The sequence below is a fragment of the Bombus vosnesenskii genome, unplaced genomic scaffold (assembly GCF_011952255.1).
Source record: "Bombus vosnesenskii isolate JDL3184/JDL3185 unplaced genomic scaffold, Bvos_JDL3184-5_v1.1 scf7180000013352, whole genome shotgun sequence".
NCBI lineage: Eukaryota > Metazoa > Arthropoda > Insecta > Hymenoptera > Apidae > Bombus > Bombus vosnesenskii.
The window spans coordinates 2,331,738-2,355,703 of record NW_022882988.1 but is presented as its reverse complement, the minus strand read 5'-3'; the positions used below and the strand labels follow the sequence as shown (position 1 = coordinate 2,355,703).

Here is a 23,966-nt window from a genome sequence, read left to right as displayed (position 1 = left end):
TAACGATTTATGTGTGTGTGTGTGTGATTTTTTTTAAATCACACGTGTTAAATCGAGAGAGAACAACTTCGATAAACATTTGTTAACATTAATCCGCATTGCCGCTCTTGTGCGTCGTTTCTATTTATGAACAGTTTCTCTCTTAATGGGTTCAAACGTAATCGAAGTTCTACTGTACTCGATATTTAAATAGTATTCCCGAAAGATTACGCATGATTCGTACACGATATCGTTAGTTAAGAATCTTTCATAGATACTTTTTCTTCTTCTGTGTTTGAGCGTTAAAAGCGACTTTGCTACGTTCGCTATGTTTCTTGTTAGCCTCAGTTATATCTTTGTTGACACCTTTGAAATACAAAGTTTCCACGAGTTTACGATTGCCTTGTCCCTTTTATTAAGCTCTTTTCCGGTTTAAAGGCGAAAGTTCGATAGGAACAACAGTCCGTTTCTCGTTCTCGAACTGCAATAACGTTTAAACTTCGGTCTCAAGATGCTCGAACGTTCGCCTACAAGCAGATATCTTTCTCGCCGAGAAATCACGGGGGAAATAAAGCGAGAAATCGACGTAGAAGCTTCGACTTAATGAAATGTCCGAAATTCTAGCGACCGACTAGAGCGCAGTTAACTTCCTACTATAGAATAAATAATTACAAAAACGAGATATCGCCCAAGAAACTTGGCTATGGGAACAACGAACGCTTTTCAACGAGTTCGAAACAAATTCGTAATCCGATGTAATACGCTGAAACAATCCGCCGTCGTCTTTTCAATGATTCACCGATTTAAACAACTTACGCAGCCAGTATAATCCCGACACCTAAGTTTGGAACATCGATAAAACTCTTCGCTGGCGAGCGAAAACAGATAGAAGACCGTCAAGAATAGAAACAGGATTTTGATGAAGATGAACTTAAATTATTAGACAACGTAGATTTTATTTTTATTTTACTTTTACAAACTTTCTATGAGGCTTCATCCGGACTGCTTTATAATCGATAAGTTATTTTCGAGATCTGTACGTAACTCGGATGAATTTTTATATTTTTAAAATTACCGGAAGAAATCTATAATCAATTCTTGAAGAAAAGAAAATTATTTTCTATCGTCCAAGGAATTCTCGATCCTGAAATAATGAACTGATATTCCACGAACACCGGTGGGGTCCCTTTAGACGATCGGGAGAATCTTCCTATATGTAGAATATAGAAACTATTCCTTTGTGAGTTTTCTGAAACCCTCACTCTCGAACACATGTCACATACTCATATCGTCAGTCACGAAAGTCCCTCGTGCATCTTATAACAAAACTATTTTTATTAAAATAAAACTTTGGAAAACTTCATCGTAAAGCTAGCGTCTTCTTTGAGAAGAAAATCTAATTAAGAGCCAAATTAAACGTAAACTAAAGTTCTTAGAAAATATTAACACAGTTGGTACAAACCAATTTTTCTTTCTCTTATCTGTTCGCGTATTTTTGTAGGATCATGTGTTTTACTACAAAACAGCTATTATCGTTTAATCCATCGCGTATTAAATATATATCCAAGCGAAGAATAAAAATAAATCTTTTACAAGTGTACGAAAACTTTTACGATTACGCATTCCTACATACTTGTGATAATTCTACTTATGGATTTTCATTCATTCTCGCGTTCCGCGATGATTCTGAAGCATCATATCTGATTTATTCTGGCGTATTTGCAAGCTTTTCTCTCGCACGTTTCATATAGTTCGTCGTTATAGAATGAATGGCAGTCTGGAACACAAATAACTTCGAGAAGCGAAGAAAAATACAGAGGAGATCATTGGAAGCAATCTCCGACAAATTATCCAACTGAAGTTATATAAAAAAGGGATAAATGAAACGTAAGGATTTACTAACGAGACGATAAGAACGAAGACGTCGAGATCGTTTCCTAAGAAAACCTTGCCATGCTTCACTCGACTTTCATTCGCAAACCTCTACTTTGTGACGACATGATTAATCTGCGGGGATAACAAGTAATATTATGCTCCGTTAAACTTTCAGATCCGTTAAACACACATAAGATGACAGGAGAAAGTCGTACTCGGTTGATTATCATAGTAATTCTTTCAAGCATAATATTATCAATTAATTTCCATTGATTAAAGCAAAATATTACGGGTCAGTGGAGAAGAAAACTATTTAAATTTAAAATAGATTATATAACTTTAACACTATCTGCAAGTTACTAAAAGAATACAAAAATTCTCACGCTATAATAGAACATTAATTACTATCACACATATTGTTCGACCAACGGCATTTCTCGACATTTGCTTTCATGTGAAAGATCATTTATCCTGATCTATTTTATAAATATCAATATCAGTTAGAAGTAGAAAATTTTCAAATAAATATGCGAATATTTTTCTTTCAACTTTTTATTCCTATTTCCCAAACTTTCTTACGAACCACGTTTCGATGATAATCGATCGTTCTCGTACTCGAGATTCTGATAATTCAAGAGCTACAGAATAACAAAGATGACTCTTGTTGTGTGAATACTATTTACATTACATAAAAAGACTGAAATATTTGACAAGAGTAACTATTGTTACGAACCAGTTAATTGAAGTTCTACCATGTTCCGAGTATATTAGATCTTGATCAACTATTCGCTAACGAGGCTCTAAAGTTTCGTTCAAATAATAACAAAAAGTAATTCGGCGATTGGTCGTCCCTCTCGGTTCTTGTTTTATCTTCCGCCGGTTAAATAATTCCACAACTTTGTTGTAGACCGTATTATTATTTCAACTAAATGGTTGATGTAGGCAAAGGGCACGATAAACGCAAACACGCCAGTTGGAAACGCGGAAAACTTTTCCACGGAACTAGTGGCGGTATCGGGAACGAGTTCGCCGCGCAAAACGCTAATATTTCGAGGCCGAGTTTGATCTTGTTTCGCGACCTCCATCGAGACAAAAGGGAACTTTCCGTATAGAATCAAAAAGCCTGGCTCCAAGTAATTTCGACGCGTAGATTATTTTCCATATCCATGCTCTTTCTTTCCGCGATCGCACGGCGCTCCGTCACGTCGTCTCATTGCGACACCGCGTAATTTTCCAGCCAATATTCGATATCCTTCACGAATCAATTTCTACCATCGAAACGTCCATTTTCATTGGGAAAATTTCAATGCGTTTTGTCGCAGTGCGTGTTCGTTTCTCTTGGCATCGCTACTGTGTACCTTATTTGATATTACGTCGACCAAAAAGTTTCTTTCGTTTTATAAGAAAACAATGGATGCACAATATTTTCAATTTTATATTATTTTATCGAATTACGTATGATCCATTTTGTTTCATCAAAATAAAGATCACAAAATACGACAGATTAGGTTTCATGTTTGTCTAAAGATGCGTTGTTGTAAAAGACGTGTCTGTAAAAGAAAGACACTTTTCGGACAACCTAATACAACGTAATTTCGTAAGAGTGAATTTATGAAAGAATAATAATCATGGCGATGTATTTATGCAGAAATACTTTACAAGCATAATTAAAGAAATGGAATTTCGTGCACTATATATTACGATATATATAACATGATATATTTTCGCGTATCATGCGCATTTCTTTGTTTTTAAATTTCCCACACGAATGATAGAAATATCGGGTAAAAAGTACAAATATTTGCAGTCTAATAGTTAATTATACATCGGAATTGTAAATAAAAGACCATGAGGAAAAATGAACGTCAAATTCGCCACGTTGATGTCAGAAGTGGAATTCAGATTCGGAACTACGTGTGTAATTTGAATAACGTTAAACAAATAGTGTAGAAAAATAAGCAAAGCCTCTGTAGTAAATTCGGAAATATTCTTATATAACTATTATTAATCTCAAAGAACCATTTTCAATAATATTATCGCTGGAAATAAATGCGCAGCATAGATAGAGTTAATCTATCGCCCTAAAGAACACCTAACGATCCGTCGGCAAACTATGAAATTCGCGAAGAGAGAGAAGCACTCTTTTGAAATTAGAAATTCAAATATCTGACATTTCGCACTTATTTGCACGAGCGGCGAAGAGAAATTCAACGAACACGTACGAATTCGTGTCTGCTCGATCTTTGAGAAAATTATAAGAACGTTCCTTTCGGCATCCAAGAGAGCAAGCGAGGGGGAGGGGGGGGGGGGCGGAGGAAGCTATGTGGAGGATCGAAGCGAAGCAGAGGAGGGCATCGATTTTCCAAGGAAATTCGCAAAACTAGAGATGTCTGCCGGCGAAATGGGTTAATAAATCGTTCGTCGCGATAGATCCCTGGGAACCAGGCGGAAAGAAACGAGGAAAAGAGAGGAGGTTAACAAAAAGGAAGAATAGAAAGAAAAGAAAAAGGCTGATGGCCGCAGACGCCATCTTGGGATTTAAATTGGTCCGGCAGGTTTATCAGCATGCATTGGCCGGCGCTAGAAAAGCATTCTAGCAAGCAACGTTCCTTCTCTGGTTTGAGCTTCCTTACAGTATAGAAACACGGAAGATAAGCCGGATCCGTCCGATTTTGTGGCACCGAGAGAGAGTTGAGTAAATCGTGGCTCGAATGAAGACTCGAGAATCGTTCGAGTGTCGCGTTATGTTCGACCAATTTACCAAGTCGAATCCCTTTCCTGAATTTTTATCCTTTCTTCTTCTCTTCTCACCGTTAGTCGCAGATTATACCGTCCCTTTCTATACGAATCTTCGTTCGAAACGACTCTTACCTGACGATACCTCGATTACTTTTGGTCGAATGTTTATCGAGTATTTGCTCATCACCGTCGCAATTTCTGTTCCCGCAGGGCGCCTCGTTAAAATCTGATGGACGATTTGCACGCGATGCGATCCCCGTTGCGCCTGCAGCCGCATAACCGAAACATTTAACAACCCGTGTCGTCGTAAAACGATGAAAAATGCGTCGCTGTGCGTGCGCCGGATACACACGCCTTTATCCAGGAATCGCTAGCACGCTCCAACGATCGTTGCGAAACAAGCGACAAGACGCGAATCCATTTTAGTTTATGTCGATCCGATTCTCTACAAAAATTGTTTACCCTACGAATAGAAATATTGGACACTTTGGACACGAGAAAGATTTACAGAACGAATTAATCTGAATCGTTGTTACGAGTTTTCTGTAAGTCAGCCAAGATATCGTACAAACGGTCGTTCACGAAAATACATTACATCTATAATTCAACAAGCTATCAACGGTTTAAGAGCTTCTACCTGAAAGGAGCATTCTTCTTCCCATAGGGCCCATGTTTTAGGATGGTTAACAAAGAGACAAGACGGAGGTGAAAAAGAAAACAGGACATGGGGCGGCAACGAAGAGAAATGAAGGCACGAAACTAACGAACGTCTGCAAGTACCGTTCCATGCAAATGTTCGACAACTGTTAATCGCGAGGAACCCTGTTAATCACCCTGGAATACACTATGAGTCTTGGTCCTTTGCGAAATACATATACATATACGTGTATAGCTTCAAAGCTTACCGAGTATCTTGTAGTCCATTCCATGCTAGTACACTGCCTCACGAATGTATTTCGACTTATCATAGAAACGTTCTATGGTCCTCATTGAAACTACAAGATATTTGATTACAGTCATATGCTTAGTAGAAAGTTAGTTCACGTTAGCTGTTTCTATCAGGTTGGCAACTAAGGTGGTCATTAGTCATTAGGTGGTATTGACAAAATCCACAATCATTTAGTTGTCAACCCAATATATCGCTGTTTCTTCTTCGACGTACAGAGATTATAGGAGAAGTATACGATAGGTCAGATCTTTCACTTTTCAGCTTCAATACATTGTCGATTGATCTTACGTTATCAAAATCCGTCTTTTATTCGAGATCGGAACCAAACACGTGCTTCTTCATTTTTTTGAGACGTCACTGCTAGCGTTCCTGCTAACCGCACGTCTGATGAAATCACAAGAGAAAATGTGGAAGCGAGCGAAGACGCGTGAAATTGAAGAAAGAGGAGAAAAGAGGAAAAAAAAAAGTGGCGAAAGGAAGGGTGGAAGATAGGGGTGACTGGTGATACCATCCGATCTAATTCCAAAGGGTTACGTTCGACGTGGCAGCCTGCTCCGCTGTAGAATTTTTACCCGCGACCAACGGAGACGAGGAAGAAAGAAAAAAGAAAAGGAAAGGGATGTGGAAAAAGTGCAGTCAGGAAATCGGATCTGTGCCACGAAAAGGAACTTACCGGAAGTTCCTCTCGCGCTGTCTTCTCTCTGTTCCCTTTTATCCCTTCTCCGCCGGCCGCCGCTATCTTTCTACGAGCAGTGTTTCCGCGAGAGTAAATTCATTTTCAGGCACGAAGCGGCCCGGTTTGAAAAAATCTGTCGCGAGGTGATTTGAATTTAAGAGTTCGCTCGTGAAATCGTATTACGTCGTGGCATCGCGGCGCTGGCCACTCGAGGAAATCGGAAATAAACGCCGGTGCACATTTCTCTGTAAGAAAGAGAGATAAAGGGGATCGGTGAAAGAAGCGAGATAGGCTCTAGCCGGCAAGAGAATCGGAAATGAAAAGAAACGACGCTTGCCACAAGAGCTCGCGTGATAAAGTGCACTACCATTTACGAGTATTACTGGTCACATCCAAAACACGATACGTGTCTGAAATTATTACGGAAGTGATTAATCGATTAGAACAATGTAGAATATGAACGAAATGAGAATCTGGGATACGCGACAAAAATTACGGAGAGTATTATATGTTCGTCAATATGTATAATACACGATCCTTTGTTTCATCAAAACCTCGTTATGGATTCATTTATGAGTTGCGTAAGACCAAAGAACGACAAATACAATGGGAAATGTAGCAATATCGTACGAATATATAAAACTCATCGGTGATGGAAAAGAATATATATATAGTTATACAATGGTTTAATTGCGTTATTGATAATTGATACGAGATAAAAGTGAAAAAAGATAAATACTTCACATGCGCTTTAAAGCTGTCGAGACTCGTAGTATCGCAACGAGACGGACATAAATTAATGAAATTTCCCTTATTGCATCGCAATCTAATCTATTAGAATTAAAATTTCAAACGACACGGAATGAACAAGGTGTATCTCGTGTTCGCTTCTCGCTATTCTATTACAGTTCCTGATGATACTTTAGCGAATACGAAAGGGCTTCTTGTTACACGACACAGGCCGTGCGATAGCTGGAGCACTCGACGGAAATGGTCGATGGATGACGCCGATCGAGTCGAGAGAGCGCGTACTATCCGAGAGTCGGCAGAAGTTAGAGTTGCAAAATTAATTTGAGGCGAAGTTTGCTAGAAAGTGAAGGAAAGCCGGAAGAAAGTTGAACCGAAGGGATGAGACCGCTGAAGAAGGCGCGCTTGGTTCCTATAGTTGCATAAGGAGAGTGCAAACCAGCGGTGATGGTCAAGTTTCAAGCACTCCCGCTCGCTTTTTTCTCATCTTGGCGAGTTGACAAGCGATTCAGTCGGCAAATACTTTAATTGCATAAACCACGGTGAAACGATCTCGCCAGGTAATGGCAAACTATGGCACGCTTAAGTCGTCGGTCTTCTTCCGGTGCTCTTCGCGGCGCGCATATATTTGCAATTTCCCACCCGCCACACCGTTTTATTATTCTCTTTTCTCTCCCTTTATCCAACTTTTTCTACGACAGAGCGTCCTTGAACGAACGACAGACAGCCAGTTTCCAACTTGAACCCGATGTCAAGGGTGGCTTTTCAGAGAAAAACTGGAAATTAGAGAGATGCAGTGCCAGCGGCGGTCATTCGCTCGTAGCGGAATTACACAAGTTTTTCGGCGGATTATAGCCGTGTCTAACGGGACTTTCTCCCGTACTTTGCTCACGACGAATTTCACTGCGCGTTTTTCCACGACACGGGGAAAAAACAGCTTTGTTACTAACGTCTAAGCCGGATTCTCAACCTCTGTCCCAACCCCCCCCCCCCCTCCCCGCTCGCTTCTCGCGATCATATCTACGGTGGCTCGGCTTATTCTTGATACGATACGGTACTCGATAAATCACGTCAATCTGCATGCATTTGCAAATACCGTGAGCAAGGCTCTTTTTTATCGTCGACATTATTGAACTAACGACCGGCGCAACCATTAAAGGAGAGGAGAGCCACCAAGACGCCATTTGAGCCTGTCGTTGACCTAGCCAGCAGCGAGCCACTTATAATAATGATGTTCATGAAAAAACCACAGAACGAGAAGCACTCGGGCACTTTTAATAGCCGTACGATTTAATATATTCCGTGTGTTTTAAATTCCAAGCTTAAAAACTTCCCGCCGGGTCCTGTGCGCCGTGCCGGCACGAACCAGAAAAAACAGGCCAAGCTAAACCTGTACTCCTCGATGAATGAGAAACAAAAACCGAAATGCGGCCATAATATCTAACAATTAAGAACCCTTTTATCGTGCCTGAGGGACTGTTATTCAGTCGTCGAGCGGTCGCTAGAGCGGACGAACAAAAAGAAACGTCGCCGCGAGAAAGGCAAAAGCGTTGATAGAAAGAAAGACCTAGACGAGGAGAAAGGTTACTTTCTTTCGGACCGCAGTTTGATAAATACCTCGCCGGCAAACGATCTCTACCGGTTACACAAATCTTTTTTCCATCGTTCTTTCGGGGAATGCAGTTCCGGCAAAAGGAAAATTACCCTCTTGGTGCAATCGTAAACAAATTACTCTCGGTATCTAGCGGATTCTTTACGCGTTACGAAGGGGCAGAAATATAACTCGATGGTAACTACGAGTCCCTTGGTACTCGTGCTTCCTTGTATGCGTTTTGTTCGTGCGCGTCTGTGCCTCCTCTTTCTTTTCGATAAATCACGCTTCCTTTCTAAGCACGTTAATCCCGTGCCAAGAAATTCGGCCAATAGGCGCGTTCAGCTCGCGCGTTCGACTGACGCACGCGTGCACGAGCCGACCCTGAAAATCTTCCCCTGGCTTTTTTACGCTTGTAACAACGGACCATCGGCAGGAATCCAGCAAGTATTTATCGATAATCGATCGCCGGCAGTTTCATTCTCTTCCGGCTCGTCTCGCTCCTGATATATATGTCTACTTTCTCTTTCTTACGCTTTCTACGCCAATTCTCCGTCTTTGTCGATGTCGCCAGGTCGCTCGGCCAGTCTGGCTCCCCTTTTGAAGGCTAAAGGTCCACTCGCAAGCGTAGCCAACCACTTCAAGGAAAATACCAAGGATCCTGTTTCAAGGTTTGCATAGCTTGCACGAGGCTCGTAGCGCAGCTATTCCACGTCTTGTACACAAGGTTACGTGTATAGGAGCTTAGACAGGTACTTGAGGAACAGGCTGCGTGCTTTGGGGTAATTTCTCACAGGTGCGGCGCGTCGACCCTGCCACAGACGCAATCTGGCACCTGCAACGACACACACGCGTGTGCATTGTACTGTCGCGTGTTTGTAGACGCGCCACGCCTCCTGTCTTCTCGTTTCGCGATCCGAGACCGGATAAATAATCGTATCACCACGCGTCCTGCCCTACGATCTCCCTTCATGTCCCGACCAGCCTACAGAGAACGTAAGATAGAGTCAAAGATACAGACGAACGTAGAGAGAAAGAGAGAGAGAGAGATCTGCGTTCGATTTTCCATCCAGCGGATTTGCCTCTAGAGATTCGAATAACGTCAGTCAACGGCTCGTTCACTTGCCTGTTAAAGGTTCGCGTGTCAAGAAAAACATACACATTGTTATCGGTGAGCCGTTTCGATATCACGCATTGTTGGTAAGAAGAAAATTCAGCGACAACAGCAAGCTACTGGCTAACGAAAGAATAATTATTGCACGAGCGTACGGCGTTCGCCAGAAGCGGACGAATAATTTAACGAAAGAGAAAGGGCACGGAGAACGAGCCGTCGGAAGGCTGAAAAATCGTTCAAGCCAAGAATTTTCGATTACGATCATGCTATCGTTCAGAAGCATCGCCCGAAGGGAATCCGCCAAATATTCTCTAACTGCCACGGATAGGTCGATAAAATCGATATTGAATCGATGAAGCTAATGGTTGGTATCGCGTAACGTCGCTGATATCGTTATTACGCTGAGATCGCCACTTTGGGCGTGGACGCAGTTTAAACGATACGTCGCGTCGTTCAATCGCCCCCGCCGAATTCGCCAACTCCCGGAACACCTCTGCAGCACGATGCTGGTAACAGTTTCCCACCTGGATATTCGCGCCACTACTTTGTTTCGGATACAATGGCGTCGGTGCTGCTGCTCCCGACGTTGTCACACTTTTCGAAACGTGCTCGAAAAATTGATCGAAAAATAAGAATGCTCCGGCAGCGGTGGATTCTTCTGACGGAAATATTTGATCCGACCGAACGTAACCCAAATCCAGACGCAGACCCAAGCTTAAACCAGCGGATATGAATTTCAATTTATCCAGCGAAGATTAGAGAGTAGCGTCACGCGAACCAGCGTTTCCTCAAAACTGTAAACCATCGTCTACCTGGTAATTTCCGCCGGATAAAATTGCATGCCTAAAGCGAGCAATCCGCACCGGCGCGGCGAGTTTTTTTATCACGTTAACGTGGCCTGATGTTGTCGTTATTACGCTGCCCTCGCTATTCTCCCTCGTGGACGCAATCTTGAAGGTGGAACGCCGTTACGTCCGTTCTGAGAACATCTAAATCTCGTCGCGACGCCACGCTCTGCAACACCAAAGGGCGTGTCAGTCACGCGACGACCGATCATCGTTACCACCGGATAAATTAACTTCACTCTGCACCCTATAATTTTATTGCCAAGTCGTACGTATTTTTATCGGACGTTTGCGGATATCGTAATCAGCTATGTTAATCGATAAACACGATCGAGAACGTCAATTGTACATCTCTTGCCTCTTTTTAAACGGGAATTTCAGAAGAAAAGTTTAAAAGCAAAAATAATTTACGAGATCGCTATATGTATACATATAACGGAGAAAATTTAGAGCCAGATCATTTCAGGGAAAAATCGGTTTGGTGAGAGATACGCATCGACGACTTACTCCGATTTCGTAAATTCTAATTACGCTCACGTACGCTCTGACACGTGACAGTAGATTTATCTCGAGTAGAATCGGTCATGAGATGGTTCTATGGATTTGCGAATGCTGGGCTTTGTTCCTCTTCCTAGCGTTTTTCTTCTTGATAACTGCACGTTGTTTAATATAACACGATGCAATATCGTTTAGGACGAATTTGCTGGCGCAGATGTTTCAATCTCCCGTTCAGGCGAATGTTTCGCGTAGAAAAATATCAATTCAGCATTTACGTTTCGCTGATGTTTCCTACAAACTTGACCAGGATAACTAGCTTCAACTTTCGGCTAACAGCGGTCCGATGACTAGAAACGTTCTCAGAACGATCTCACCAGGCTAATGTAATTATTATTAGAAGAGTACCGTGTACATAGTCGCACATAGTTTGCAACTGTTTCTACTTCGAACGACCTGTAATTCGCTGTACGCGAATATAACTACGATCGGGACGTGCAGTCGAACAGGATCGGTATTTGCATGGAACTTTTTTTATATCGTTTTTACATCCCTGATCCGTCGCGCGAAACGAAGTCCGAATCGATACTACGATAACATTCCCAACACACACACCAAAAAAATGCCGAAATTCCCTGCAACGAATCCGGTAACTACGTTTCGATCATTTAGCCAGCAACATTGTGTCAAAATCGAAGATACGAAAATACGCGCCATTCGGGTCGTATCGGAATTGCGTGAACGATACCAGCTGCTCGATTATTCTATCGTTCGTCCTTTTTTACTCGATGAATTCTGGTTATTCCATACGATATCTCATGAAAGTATTCGAACAATATATTTTACGTGCCTTCGAATAGACGAAATCTTACGAATATATTCTACGTGCTGTACGAAGTTTTTTGAAACACCAGTACTGTAAGAAGGCGGAACTCTTACGATTAGACTGTGAAATTTTATGAAAATTCATATTTTTGGGGACATGAGTGAGAAAGTAGGAACATCGGTAGAAAATTAATTTTACCTACCAAGTATTGTAGAAAACGCTATACTTATTTTTGTATATCGTGTGCATCTTGTGCAATTCCCTTTCAAATTCCCTGTAAATGCACAAAAACCTGCACTCTAGTTATTATTATGTCGACGCTTTCTTTCCTTCCAGATATTTTACATCAATCTCACGATATTTATCAAGATTATCAATGAATTTCGAGATATTTTATATAATAAAATTAAACAACAAAATTTTATTACAATCATATATAATAAAAGTACAAATTTTCTACGATGAAACGTTAAAATACCTTCGCCAACTACTGTACGCTACCAACTCAGGATCGAAAATTACGATACACCGTGTATCAGGCTAACCTATTCGTGTTACAATGTTGCGTTTCCTATTCAGACGCGCGCCATTTATACTTCTCACGCCACGTCCAGCGATAATCGAGTGTCGTCGCGTCAGGGTGAGTCGTTTCGTTGGATCATCGCCAGTCTCGACGAGACTGTGCTGCGCAAATTGCATCTGCTCGAGCACGCCAAATTGACCATGAGCCGAGGAAAAAACCGACGATTCGGGAAACGTAAAGTACCAGCCGTTTCCGGTGCGCGTGATCTCGTATGCAGCCTCGTTTCATCATCGAGTCACCGTCGTCGTTGGGACAAACAGACGATCATCGCGGCGGACGCGATTTTACACGTGCATTTATACGACGAGTATTTCCGACTAGACCAGCGTTTTCCACGCGCGGACTAGCGCCGTTTCTCCTCGTTAACACCACGCGATAATAATTATTCCACGTCGTACCGGTAATTACACTCGGAATCGCGACCAAGCAGCCAGATAGCCGGACAACGGGAAAAAAAGGGAAAATCTGCAGCGTGAATTTTTCTGTTCGGCCCCTCGACACGGCGTTCTACTTTCGGCTTTTTAATGATTTTCGATAAATTCGTGGGGCCGGCTTCGAAATAACGATCGAATCCCGGTAACCAGGCCTCTATAACCCATTTGAAATTCATATTCCCCGGGGACGATGGTATTTCACAGCTAGTGGAACCGACCTTGTGACATTGATGGGATTAATTATGAATTTTCGAAAGGAGCTTCCGATCGGCGAGGAATTGACCCACGAAACCGGAACGAACATGTACAAGGGGTGATTGATCGACGCGTATTATTGCGCGTGTTACGCGATAATCGAAGCTCTTAGCCGAAACATCGTAATTTTGTTAATTAAGTCGTGATCGTGAAGCGAATCGAGTTTTCCAGTTTCCTGAGTGTCGTGTAATAGCGGAAGGCAGACGACGACAACGCGGAATACACGAGCCTTCACAGCCAGGCAAATGCGGATACATACACGTTAAACTGATTTATGGTCGCGACACCTTTTCAAAATTTGCATTGGACCGGCCGTGAGACGAATGAACGTCCTGCTGACTGGCAGCGTGTGAAAGGAGCAGAGAGGAGGAAACAGAGAGGAATAGACCAGGGAACGGTTAAACCAGGCTAACGGAATAAGCAGTAACTTGATAGAAGCGACGCGATGACTGAAAAAGTGTATTCGCCAGGTGGATCCGTACACTTCTGAAGAAATTAGATTCATCCCGTGTAACCACCATGGCTATTGATTTTCAGGGTTTCCTATATGTCAACAATGTCTCTAATCTCAGATTAAAAGAGAGACAAGAATAATCAGAAAGCGAGATTATCCCTTAGCTTCAAAGGTTAATTCTTGAACATCTAATCTTGACTTGGTTTTTCACAGTTAATTTAAATCTGATATCTGGTATTTATTTCCCATTATTCCAAATATAAATAATTGTATCGTGTAGAAATAAGAAATAATTTCAGTATATTCGCAGTGCGTCAAATACTTGTGTAACTTTTACAAAATGCATATTTTGCAGTAAATATTCTGCAACCCTTATGTAGTTCGTTATACCTTTGCCAGTTTGTTTCAAACTATACCGAGATAACCGAAACAGTCCTGTCGCGTTACAATGCTAACGAAGTTACACAAACTTTTATGTAGCACCCATCCATAAAAGTTTTCCACGTTAAGTGATCAAATACTTTCGTGTCTCGTTCTATATACATATATTCTACGTCATTATAACCCACCTACAATACTAATAAAGCATCCTGTGTTCAAGTTCAATCGATAAAAGGGGGTGACAAAAATGAAGTTTTTTATTACACCAACAAAAGTCTAGCATTAATGAATATTCTCTCCAACAGAATCATCGACAAGCATCAACTTCCATGGATCAGCCTGCCATAAAACCAAAAATAAAGCAGCGGAGAAGATCGACCACGAAACCCTTCGCCTGTGAAACAATTCGTCGAAAAGTCGGTCGCATATCGTGGGCTAAGCCGTAAAAAAGGAATCAAGGCGACACGATCCTCTTTACGGGGCTGTAAAGCAGCGACTGGCTGTTGGTTGGTGGCGAGATCGCACAAAGAATATCTAAATCGGCGTAACCGTGACGCCGTCTGCTTTCCTCCCGAATTCTTGTTGCCAAAATACACACACGTGCATTTGCAGTATTAGGATTAGGACACTTGTGAAAACTTGAATACATAATTCGCATAATCTCGTGTTGTACTCGCTTCGTCACGAAACAAACTTCTTTAGTAATCACACAGTCCACTCTTTCCTTTCTGCTACATCAAAAGCTGCGAATAACGAGCTGCTCGTGCGAGGATTTGTACAACAAGTCGCGTTCCGTATGAAATCAGCAGCTGTCCTAACGCTCGTAAGCGAAAGCGTACGTAAAAGGACGAACGAAGGCTGAAATCTACTCAAAAAAGCATGCCAGATCGCGCGTTATAATTACACAACAAAGTTCTTTAGCAATCGTACAGTTCGCTCTTACTTTTCTGCTATATCAAAAGCTGCGAATAACGAGCTGCTCGTGCGAGGATTCACGACGCAACAGTCGCGTTTCGTACGAGATCGGCAGGTGTCTTAATACTTACGAACGAGAGTATACTTAAAAGAATGCTCCGATTAGAAACGATTCGAAAAAGCTTGGCAGATCGCGCGTTCGTCGACCGATGTGCCTATATGCAGACGGCCGGCAAACAGAGGAATACGTGGGATCGGAATACGAAGTGTCGAAGGGGATAGCGGGTTCCGGAAGAGAAGGCAGAGAGATAGGGGAGCGGATCTCAATGGAAGAGAGGACGATCGTAGAGAGGTACGGGAGCGCCTGCGCCCTCGGCTATACCGAGTTTCTGCGTACGTTTCCATCAGTCGGGTCTTCAACTCCGGACCGCGAACAACCAGTGATCGGGGCCGCGTGACTTGGACGCCGTGCTAACACCCTCTCACAGACCCCTTGCAAGAGGATCAACGACGCGACGCGCACCGGAAACAAAAGGTTCTCCAGTGAAAGTTTCGATCTTATACCGGTACTGTCCGTGCTTCCGTTTTCCCAACGATTTACGCGGCGAAACTTCCGTTCCCGATTGCGGTCCAAAGTTTCGCGAACAAGTTTTCCGCAGAACTTTCACACGCGCTTTCGCCGCAACCAGAATTTTTGTACTTCTCTTTATCTCTCTTTCTCTCTCTCTCTCTTTCTCTGCTACTAGTAATTTTACACGGTACGCAATAGCGAGCATTGTTTTTTACGAGCCACGCTTGTTCTCCGCTCGAACAACGATGCTCCATTGCAAGTGGTTCACGCGCGACGAAGAACTAATCGGAAATTAACGAGAAAATGCTTCCGATTAGCAATTGAAGTAGAACGATTGTTAATTGAAATTGTGATCGGGGAAGCTTCGTAGTTTCATCGGCTGGATTTCGGTCGTTTGTAAATCGTAAAGCAGAGTGATCTCGCGTTATTTAAAAATTATTTAAAAATTCACGGCGAAGGATGAATGTTGGGAAGCTAGACGAGCCACGAGATCATTGGTCACCTTGTGAAGGAGGATCAAAGGGCGTGATCGTTAACGCCGTTAGCGCTAATTAATCACCTGTCATACAGATAAATATCGTGTATCACGCTGATAACCGGTTACGAAACTATACGACCATGTATGCCGATAATTATGAACAGGCTAACTCATTAGTCGCAGTCGACGTTAACGGCCTCGTTGCAAACGGCGTCGCCTGTTTCCATCGCGTTCCTCTAAGCCGTTCAATTGTTAATCGGATTCGTACTCTGTGATACCGTACGAAAAAACGCGGCTACGCGGTAATTGCCTTTGAGAACGATTAGATTCCTTCAGAATCAACGAATCGAAATAGAGCGAGCGACAGAGAGAGGGTGAAAGAGAGAGAGAGAGAGAGAGAGAAAGAGAGAGAGAGTGACAAAATTTCAAAAGCGTCAAACGATAAAATCCTCGCGTGTTTCGACCCTCAACTCTTTTTTTCCATCCTCGGATTGCAGTAATGCATCGTTCGACTGGAAGCCTCTGCGGAACGATCGTTCGTTCGGTCGCGTGGAAAACCTCATGAGAGAGAAGATCGTGCACGCGGACGCAATCAAAGAGACTGGAAAAAAGGTATCCGCGTCGGATTGGACGATCCATCATTCGCTACTGGTGTTGGCTGAACCAGAAAGATAGGCGGCCTGATCGAGATAGAGGGAGAAGGAGAGACAGAGAGAGAGGGAGAGAAAGAGAGAGAGAGAGAGAGATAGTGCAACACGCAAACAGGAGGAAACCATCCTCCCCTAACTCGGAGATTGCGTAATTAATCGCGAGACTTAATCGAGTACCGAATTAATTGGGACAGATTTACGATCGAGGTCTGTGACAGTGGACCGCGATACCGTCGACGATCATGAAGTATCACCAGTGCGTGCAGATGACCGCGCGGCGGTCGCAAATGAAAAAGACCGCACGGGAGCGTGGTTCGATCCGACAACGTTAAAGGGACACGGATCGTACATCACCGTACCGTCCGGGAACACCGGTTCCACCCAATTCCCAAAAAGAAGACGATCGAGCAAAACGAGTTTTTCACGCTCGACCTGTTCGACCAGCCGGCTGTACGTTTCGCCTCTGCCTTGCCTGCCCATCTTTTCACGCTGCTAATTAATTTTCATCCTTTAGCGCACTCGTGGTAATCACGCGGTGTTCGACGACAACGGCCAATGACTGGCAGTGTTTTAAAAAATAAAATCACGAAGATCATCGCGAGTCGCGTGGTTCGTGGTAACGAGCTGGAGATACTCATCGTGAATTCGCGAGACCAAATAATTTGGACAGAGTCAAGACCCTCGAGTCCCCAACGTGCTTCAACGTAATTAGCAAACAGTCGCCGCCAAGTGTTTCCGCGGGAACAGTTCAATTTCCTCGCAACATTCTCGCCCTAGGCCGAGATTCTGACCAAAAGCCGAGATCTGGTCGTCGAAGCAGGCACTGTGCAAATTGTAGCCTCCGAAAGGGCGGTTACCTGATTCCATCAAGCTCTTTATAACCTCTCGAGGACCATGAAGAACTGAGCCGATCGATGGGGACGAGCTTCGAAAGGTGATTCGGTGTGGCGATTATAGGAAGGAAAATTGGTGGTTGAATGTCTGTGAAAGGAAGGAATTGGCTACGATTTTCGAGATCTTTATATAAAGATTCGAGATGCCGATGGAACGAGGTGGCCAGTTAAGTAAGAAAAATTCGATAAACGCGCATCATCGTTGAACCACGGGTTGAAACTTTTCGTTAAAAAGTGCATTCCTATCGGGGCCGCGCCACTGCGGGGAAATTAAAAGCAGTCGACGCGCATCCTGTGGCGAGCGGACGTAAAGATAAGAAGAGGACAGTACGCTGGTGGTTGTATAAAAAAAAAGACAATGCTAAAACGCCGCCAGAAATGCGAGCAGAGAAAGAAGCAGAATAAACGATTCGTGGAACTTTTTTAACTGAAGTATCGAGTACCGAGAACAAAGTTAAATAACGGTGACATAAAAAGTTTATCAACAACGACCGCGTAGTTGAACCAACAAAAGACTCGCTAAGAAAGTTTGTTAACCGAACGATAACCCACAAGAATCTACAAAGATGTACGAACGTAAATGCCCAGAGGACAAACAGAAATTTAAGAAGAAAAAGACCTTATGATCTGCAACTGTCAAGAACGCTGTAGTAAAAGGTTAGTGCGACGATAATAGAACGGAATTCAGACGACGTTCTCGGATCTGTAACTGGACGATTGGAAATTTCGTGTTCGCTGAGAGTTACGTTCTACTGCCGACGAGTTCCGCGAGAATGAATCGTGACGAGTAAGAAGGGTGAGAAAACGGTAACGTCCGAGTGAAAAGGGGCCGAACACGACAAACGGGAAATTGTAGAATCGTTGTTAGGAGGGATATCCTGCGGGTGAGCCGGTCAGCCGACGGTGATGGCATGAGGACATTAGTAAGGAAGAGCTGCGGGTCCAGCGAGGAGGAGGATGAGGATGGTGGTGGGCGTGATGGTCCTTGGTCAGCTACTGACGAGGATTTTGCTCGCTGCCCACGCAGGAGATCGTCTCGCGGCAGCTCGCAGAATTCTCAGAGACGTGCCATTGATAGACGGGTGAGTAAAAGGAAATTGCTCTAAGATTACAATTTTATGATCTATAAATTTTTTACTATAAAAAAGAGAGAGAGAAACACGCAATTTAAAATCGACAGCTCTGTACCATACGCAGGTAGCTTTTCTTGCGAAACAATGCTAGTTTCTGTAAATAAAGATTGGAGGATTTTGAGGTTCGATCTTGGGATTTGCCAATTTAACGGAGAAAGGCAGAACGACGAAGCTTGGGATCTGTAGGTTTTTAGGAGTTTACACAAAGTTTCGCTAGAAAGTAGTACTAAATAGAAAGACGAGAAGAAAATCACATAAATGTAGGTCAGTATAGATTTTATAGATAGAAATACGACATATGGAATTAAGCTGACTTTCTTTTTAATATAGCGAATAGTGAACGTTATGTAGTACGTGATCATTAATTATTTTATCATTATTTTATATGTGAACGAAGACCGAGTATGCTAGTAATGTATGTCTAAATGGTGGATTATTTTAAATAGAACGATTGTTTAATCATTCGGAAGAAAATTTATTACGAGGCAAAAATTGGTACGCGTCAAGGATTAATGTAATGAATTTGTAATGCATTCGGTGAAATTAAAGGAAATCGATAAGAAGTTCGTGATGTAATAAATTAAATTTGTCACAGACGTCAACCATTTATAAGAATGGGCGACAATTTAAAACGGGAATAACTTGAACATCGCCAATCTGTTTTTATGCTTTATCGAATAAAATGTCAGTTCGTTCTCATTTCATATTTTTGTTACAATTAAATTGCGAATATTTATGGCTTTATAGAAAATATAAAAATTCGAGAAATATATAGAATGCATAGAACATGGAAAAATACCTAAAAAAAATATCTAAAGTATAGCGAAACAAACATCTACCTACATTTCATTTCCTTAATTAAATTAATAAGTAGAAATGTGAATCTACACAAGCATCTGCGTTCTAATTATGAGTTTTTAACAAAGGACTTACGAGTCTACGATTTATGTAACATCCTCTAACTATTATTTGTATAATATTCTAACACCGTTCTGTGTGAACACCTGAGTTATCCTGTATGTCATGAAACAGCGTGATTCGATCGTAGTGAAACGATTGCAAGTGGAATTTAAAACGAGGTATACATAAGCGAGTTCGCGTTTAGGGATGCTAACGTTGCCTGTAGAATCTACAGAGACCCGTTCCACCTCTCCAGCCCTTGGTACTTGAATTTTTGGCGTGCGTCTCATAAAATTGTTGAAATTTTAATGAATAACTGAAAACTCTAGTGTAATCGTTAACTCGAGTGCTCTATTGAAGCATCGCAAGGTACGAATTTATAGCCAGCGGAGAACAATGTCGTCGTAACGACGCGCATGGACGACATTCTATAGCCGAAGCATGCCTCTAATTACACCGGAATTAAGCTTGAAAGGAACGTCGTCCGTGTGTCCTGTCCAATTTGCGATCGAGCGTCGAATCGTCCGAAAACGCTTGCTTTTCCATCTCTCTACGGAGGGCCAAACTTTCCTTGGATTCCACAAACGAATCGTTTCTCAATTTCGTAGCCATACATCGTTGCCATCCACGAAATCGAATCAGTCGACGAAAGTTTATTTTCCACGTCACATATTTCTATCGTTCGGTTTTTTTGATCAACTCGTCTCTACTTTTTCTTGTTTCTCCAAATTGATGAATTTTGCCGAACAATGAAAAGGAAAAACGCGCGAGCAACCGCAGTAACTTCCTCGCGGGAAAATAGAGGAGCAAATTGTTTTTCGTTGGCGCGATGTAAAATTCGTTACGCTAAAATTTCAGCAACAAACGTGCGCCAGAGTTTCGCAGAAACTCGCCGATGACAAAAGAAACGATGACACGACGCGGTTTTTGATACGATCGACCGCGAAAACATAACACGCTGCAACAACTCGCGCTCAATGCGCAACGTCCGTTCACCGCGTACGAACAAACACGCGGACAAGAACGTACAAGCGATGAAAGGATGGAATATGAAAATAGTATTGGCGAAGAGATTTGATGGCGATGCGACTTAAAATCGTTCCTTTATCTCCTCTGAAGGGAAGAAGAGCCGCGATTCGATTCGAAGAAACTCGAGAGTCGCGTGTTTTCTCAGAGGTAATGAGAAAGTTTTACGAGTGCGAAAGAAAATACGTTAATGAAGGAAGAAAGAGAAAAGGGAAGTGGCGAAGCGATTGAAGAGAGGCGGTGAAGAAGGAGAACGCAAGGTGTGAAAGGAATAAAAGCAGGATGAAATTTATCTCGAGGATGGCCAGTGGCTATTGGTCTTCCACTTTCTCAAGTTACTTCGAAGTAGATACGAATTTCCACTTCTCGTGGCTGTGAAACAATGCCTCGCGTCTCCTTTCGCTACTTCCATCCGTACACGTCCCAACGCCTGCCTTTGCGTATTTCGTTGGCACGCGACTCTATCGATGTCTCTCACCACTCGATAGCCTCTCGAATCGAAAAGCAACAACGATCCCTCGTCGTCGTAAAATTTCACTCGTACGATCCATCGAAACCAGGCAAAGATCCCCTCTGCTTCGAACAACCAACGGGAGTTTTCGTTCTTTCCACGGTGTGGTGCATTTGTAAACGTAGAAACAATTACAAAGCAATAAAAATTCTTTCGAGTTGCTTTGCACTTAGAGTCGAGACATAGTCGGGCCGACTATCGAACCCTCTATCGATGTATGCTTTTTTTCCTCAAAGTATAGATCTGTCACTATCGTGCAACGACGTTTCTAGCGACCTGTCAAAAATAAGCCAACGAATCGTGGTAAAGACGAGAGAAAGAATGATTCTTTTGTTGGTGCAAATTACGGTCTTCTCTCCGTCAGCCCTGTCGACCATGGGCAAGGAGAGAGTCTTTCATCCCCTGGGTCGCGATAGAAATTCGAGAAGTCCTCGGACGTATCGTCTCTATAAAAGGATACCACCACGGGAGGAAATGGAACACGAACGATTTCGCCGATTGTCGACGACCCGAAGGCGATTCGTTACCGATAACGAGTGAAAGCCTCGTCGAGCCTATTGTGCCCTGTATAATAGTTTGCATTTTTCCTCGGCAAAGGCCACGAAAAGAGTTCACAAGGGCTTACGTAACAATCGCGCGATGAGCATCGCCCTGTTGTTCGCGAAACCGTAAAAATGGATGAAACCGTTCGTCGGAATTTTCGCGACTGGCCAATTCGTGTATCGTGGCCGAGCTTTTTCGTTCGTATGCGAGAAACGTACGCGGAAACAAAGAGTCGACGGTTGTGTTTCGCTTCATTAAAAAAAAAAAATATATATGCGGCAAATCTCCGGTGACTGTTCTCTACGTTTTCATCTCGCTCTTCGATAAAAAGGACAAAATATTTTTTTTCATCAGGGTTATTATTACCGTGTTTCCGCATCAGATATTCAATTAAAACGTACACAAACGAGCGTTCGAGTGGCGACAATTCGCGTACGAGCCAAGGAGCCAGAACAGGCCGGACAAAAATTCACGAACGTTGCTTTCTTCTGCGAGATGTTTAAGCTCCGTAATTATCGCTGGTTGCTTGTACGCCTATTAAACCTTGGTCCGACAACTGTTTGGTGAACGAAAGCGGGCTCGTTTTTTCACCGGAAACGCGGAAAATATTCCTCTGCGAACCTGATAACTCGCTTGGACAGCAGCTTGTAATTACGTCGTTCAACGACTCTGTTTATAACGTTCATTGCCGTGCGGAAATATTTAATTACCTAGGCCATTCCGTGCCGCTAGACCGCAAAAGGTGGGCCACTGGTCTTCCACTGGGAAAGGAAAGGGTGCAAAGCGGTTTCCACGTCACAACCCTTTTCAAATGTTCTTTTCGAGAGAAAGAACGTATGCACTAAGAGACTACGGACCATAGACGTTTCGGTCGTTTCAGATATTCGACTTGAGCGAAAGGCTCGCGAGGTTCTCACAAAAATTCCAATAATTTTCCAAATTTGCACCGACGCTATTAACCAAAATTGAACTCTTTCGCTGCGCTGTTAACATTTGTAACCGTTGTATCGAATTACTTGTTTCAAAATCTACGGCACGATGGATCAAGAGATAAATATTAATAATTTATAGGTCGGTGTGTTTTATCACTTGTTTTGTGATGTTACTGGATAGTTGACATTGAAATATTCAACACTTTAGACACTTTCCTAGCCAACAGAACTTTTTTTAATCCAACAGATCCTGTCTTCATCTATTAAAAAGGAAATACGAGACGTAGCTGATTTCTCAGATCAAAATTTCCTTCCCAAGTATATTTCAAAAACCTGAAATTTATGCATAATTGACGTAAATGTTGTTCGTAGCAACTGTTTCTATATTTCCTTTATAAAACGAAACATGATACTTATAATATAGAAAATCTGCGTGTAAGGCAACTTCTTCTCAAGTTTCGTCGTTTTAATGAACAGTGAGCAGATTAAGATCTTTCTGAAGAGTTTTAACAGAAGACAAAGTGACAGAGATCTTTTATACCGCGGAGCAACAAGTCTTTACCTTTAGTCATGAAGTAAGTTCGACCTAATCGGTGACTTTGATCGTGAAGATTGAAATCGTAGAGGTTCGCGCACGAAGAATCCCACGACAAAGAGTAATATAGTCCGAACGAGTGAAAGCTAGTCGTTGAACATTATCATTCTTCTAGAGCACGTGATACTAACAGAGTTCAAAGTTGCGAGTTTATCGCGTCGACGTACGGTCGTATCCGCTCAACGGCGCATAAATATATAAGCACACGGATAACGTACATGCAGAACAGGGTGCAAGTAGCGTCCAGGATGATGCTTGAAGCTTAAAAGCAGAAAAGGAGATTTAGGTCGTCGCGGAGTTGGCCAAGTTCGCGCAGAATCGACGAAAGTGGATGGAGGAACGCCTATATGCCTGTCGAAGCCCGGATATAGGTCCGAGTTTACCTTGTTTATCTTTTTTTTTTTTTTTTTTTTTTAATGGAAGAGAATATAAATTAATCCCTTAAATATGTATACGTGGATTGATCTAGCCGTAAGTAGTACGAGCTTAAAAATGCAAATTGGATTTCAAGTTGTAAATATAGTTTATCAAGTTACATATAAGCGAAGTCGATCAACTCTACTTCTCACAGATTTTTCAATTTTGGTATCCGATATATAATTAATGCTCGATTACTTAAAGACGAATTATTTGCTTCTATATAAATTAAGAAAATATTTAAACAAAGGAAATATTTAAAAGTAATATTGCGACGTTATTGAAGCTGATCGATACGGCTTCTGACGTTTGCTTTCAATTTTTCACTAAAATTACGCGGTAAAATCCCCTGTCTTCTTTTCTGCTTCGTAGTAATCACTATATGACAAGTATTACGGCTGAAATATTAATCTTAATTAACCAAACTACAGAGGAAAAATTAATTCTGATAATAACGAA

At 42.3% G+C, this 23,966-nt stretch overlaps 1 protein-coding gene across 4 annotated transcripts in view; it reads left to right on the top strand.

The window, feature by feature from the left end:
• Positions 1-15,039: 15,039 nt before the first annotated feature.
• The window catches only part of LOC117236798 (dipeptidase 1), a 76,506-nt gene continuing 67,579 nt past the window's right edge, over positions 15,040-23,966 (top strand). The window contains exons 1-2 of one of the 4 annotated variants that reach the window (XM_033500069.1): positions 15,040-15,393; positions 16,752-18,532. In XM_033500069.1, coding sequence (XP_033355960.1) covers positions 18,408-18,532 — 125 coding nt within the window. In that variant the 5' untranslated portion in view covers positions 15,040-15,393; positions 16,752-18,407. Of the gene's footprint in view, positions 15,555-16,404; positions 18,533-23,966 lie in introns of all 4 variants that reach the window. The other 3 variants (XM_033500067.1, XM_033500068.1, XM_033500066.1) reach the window with 3 other exon arrangements.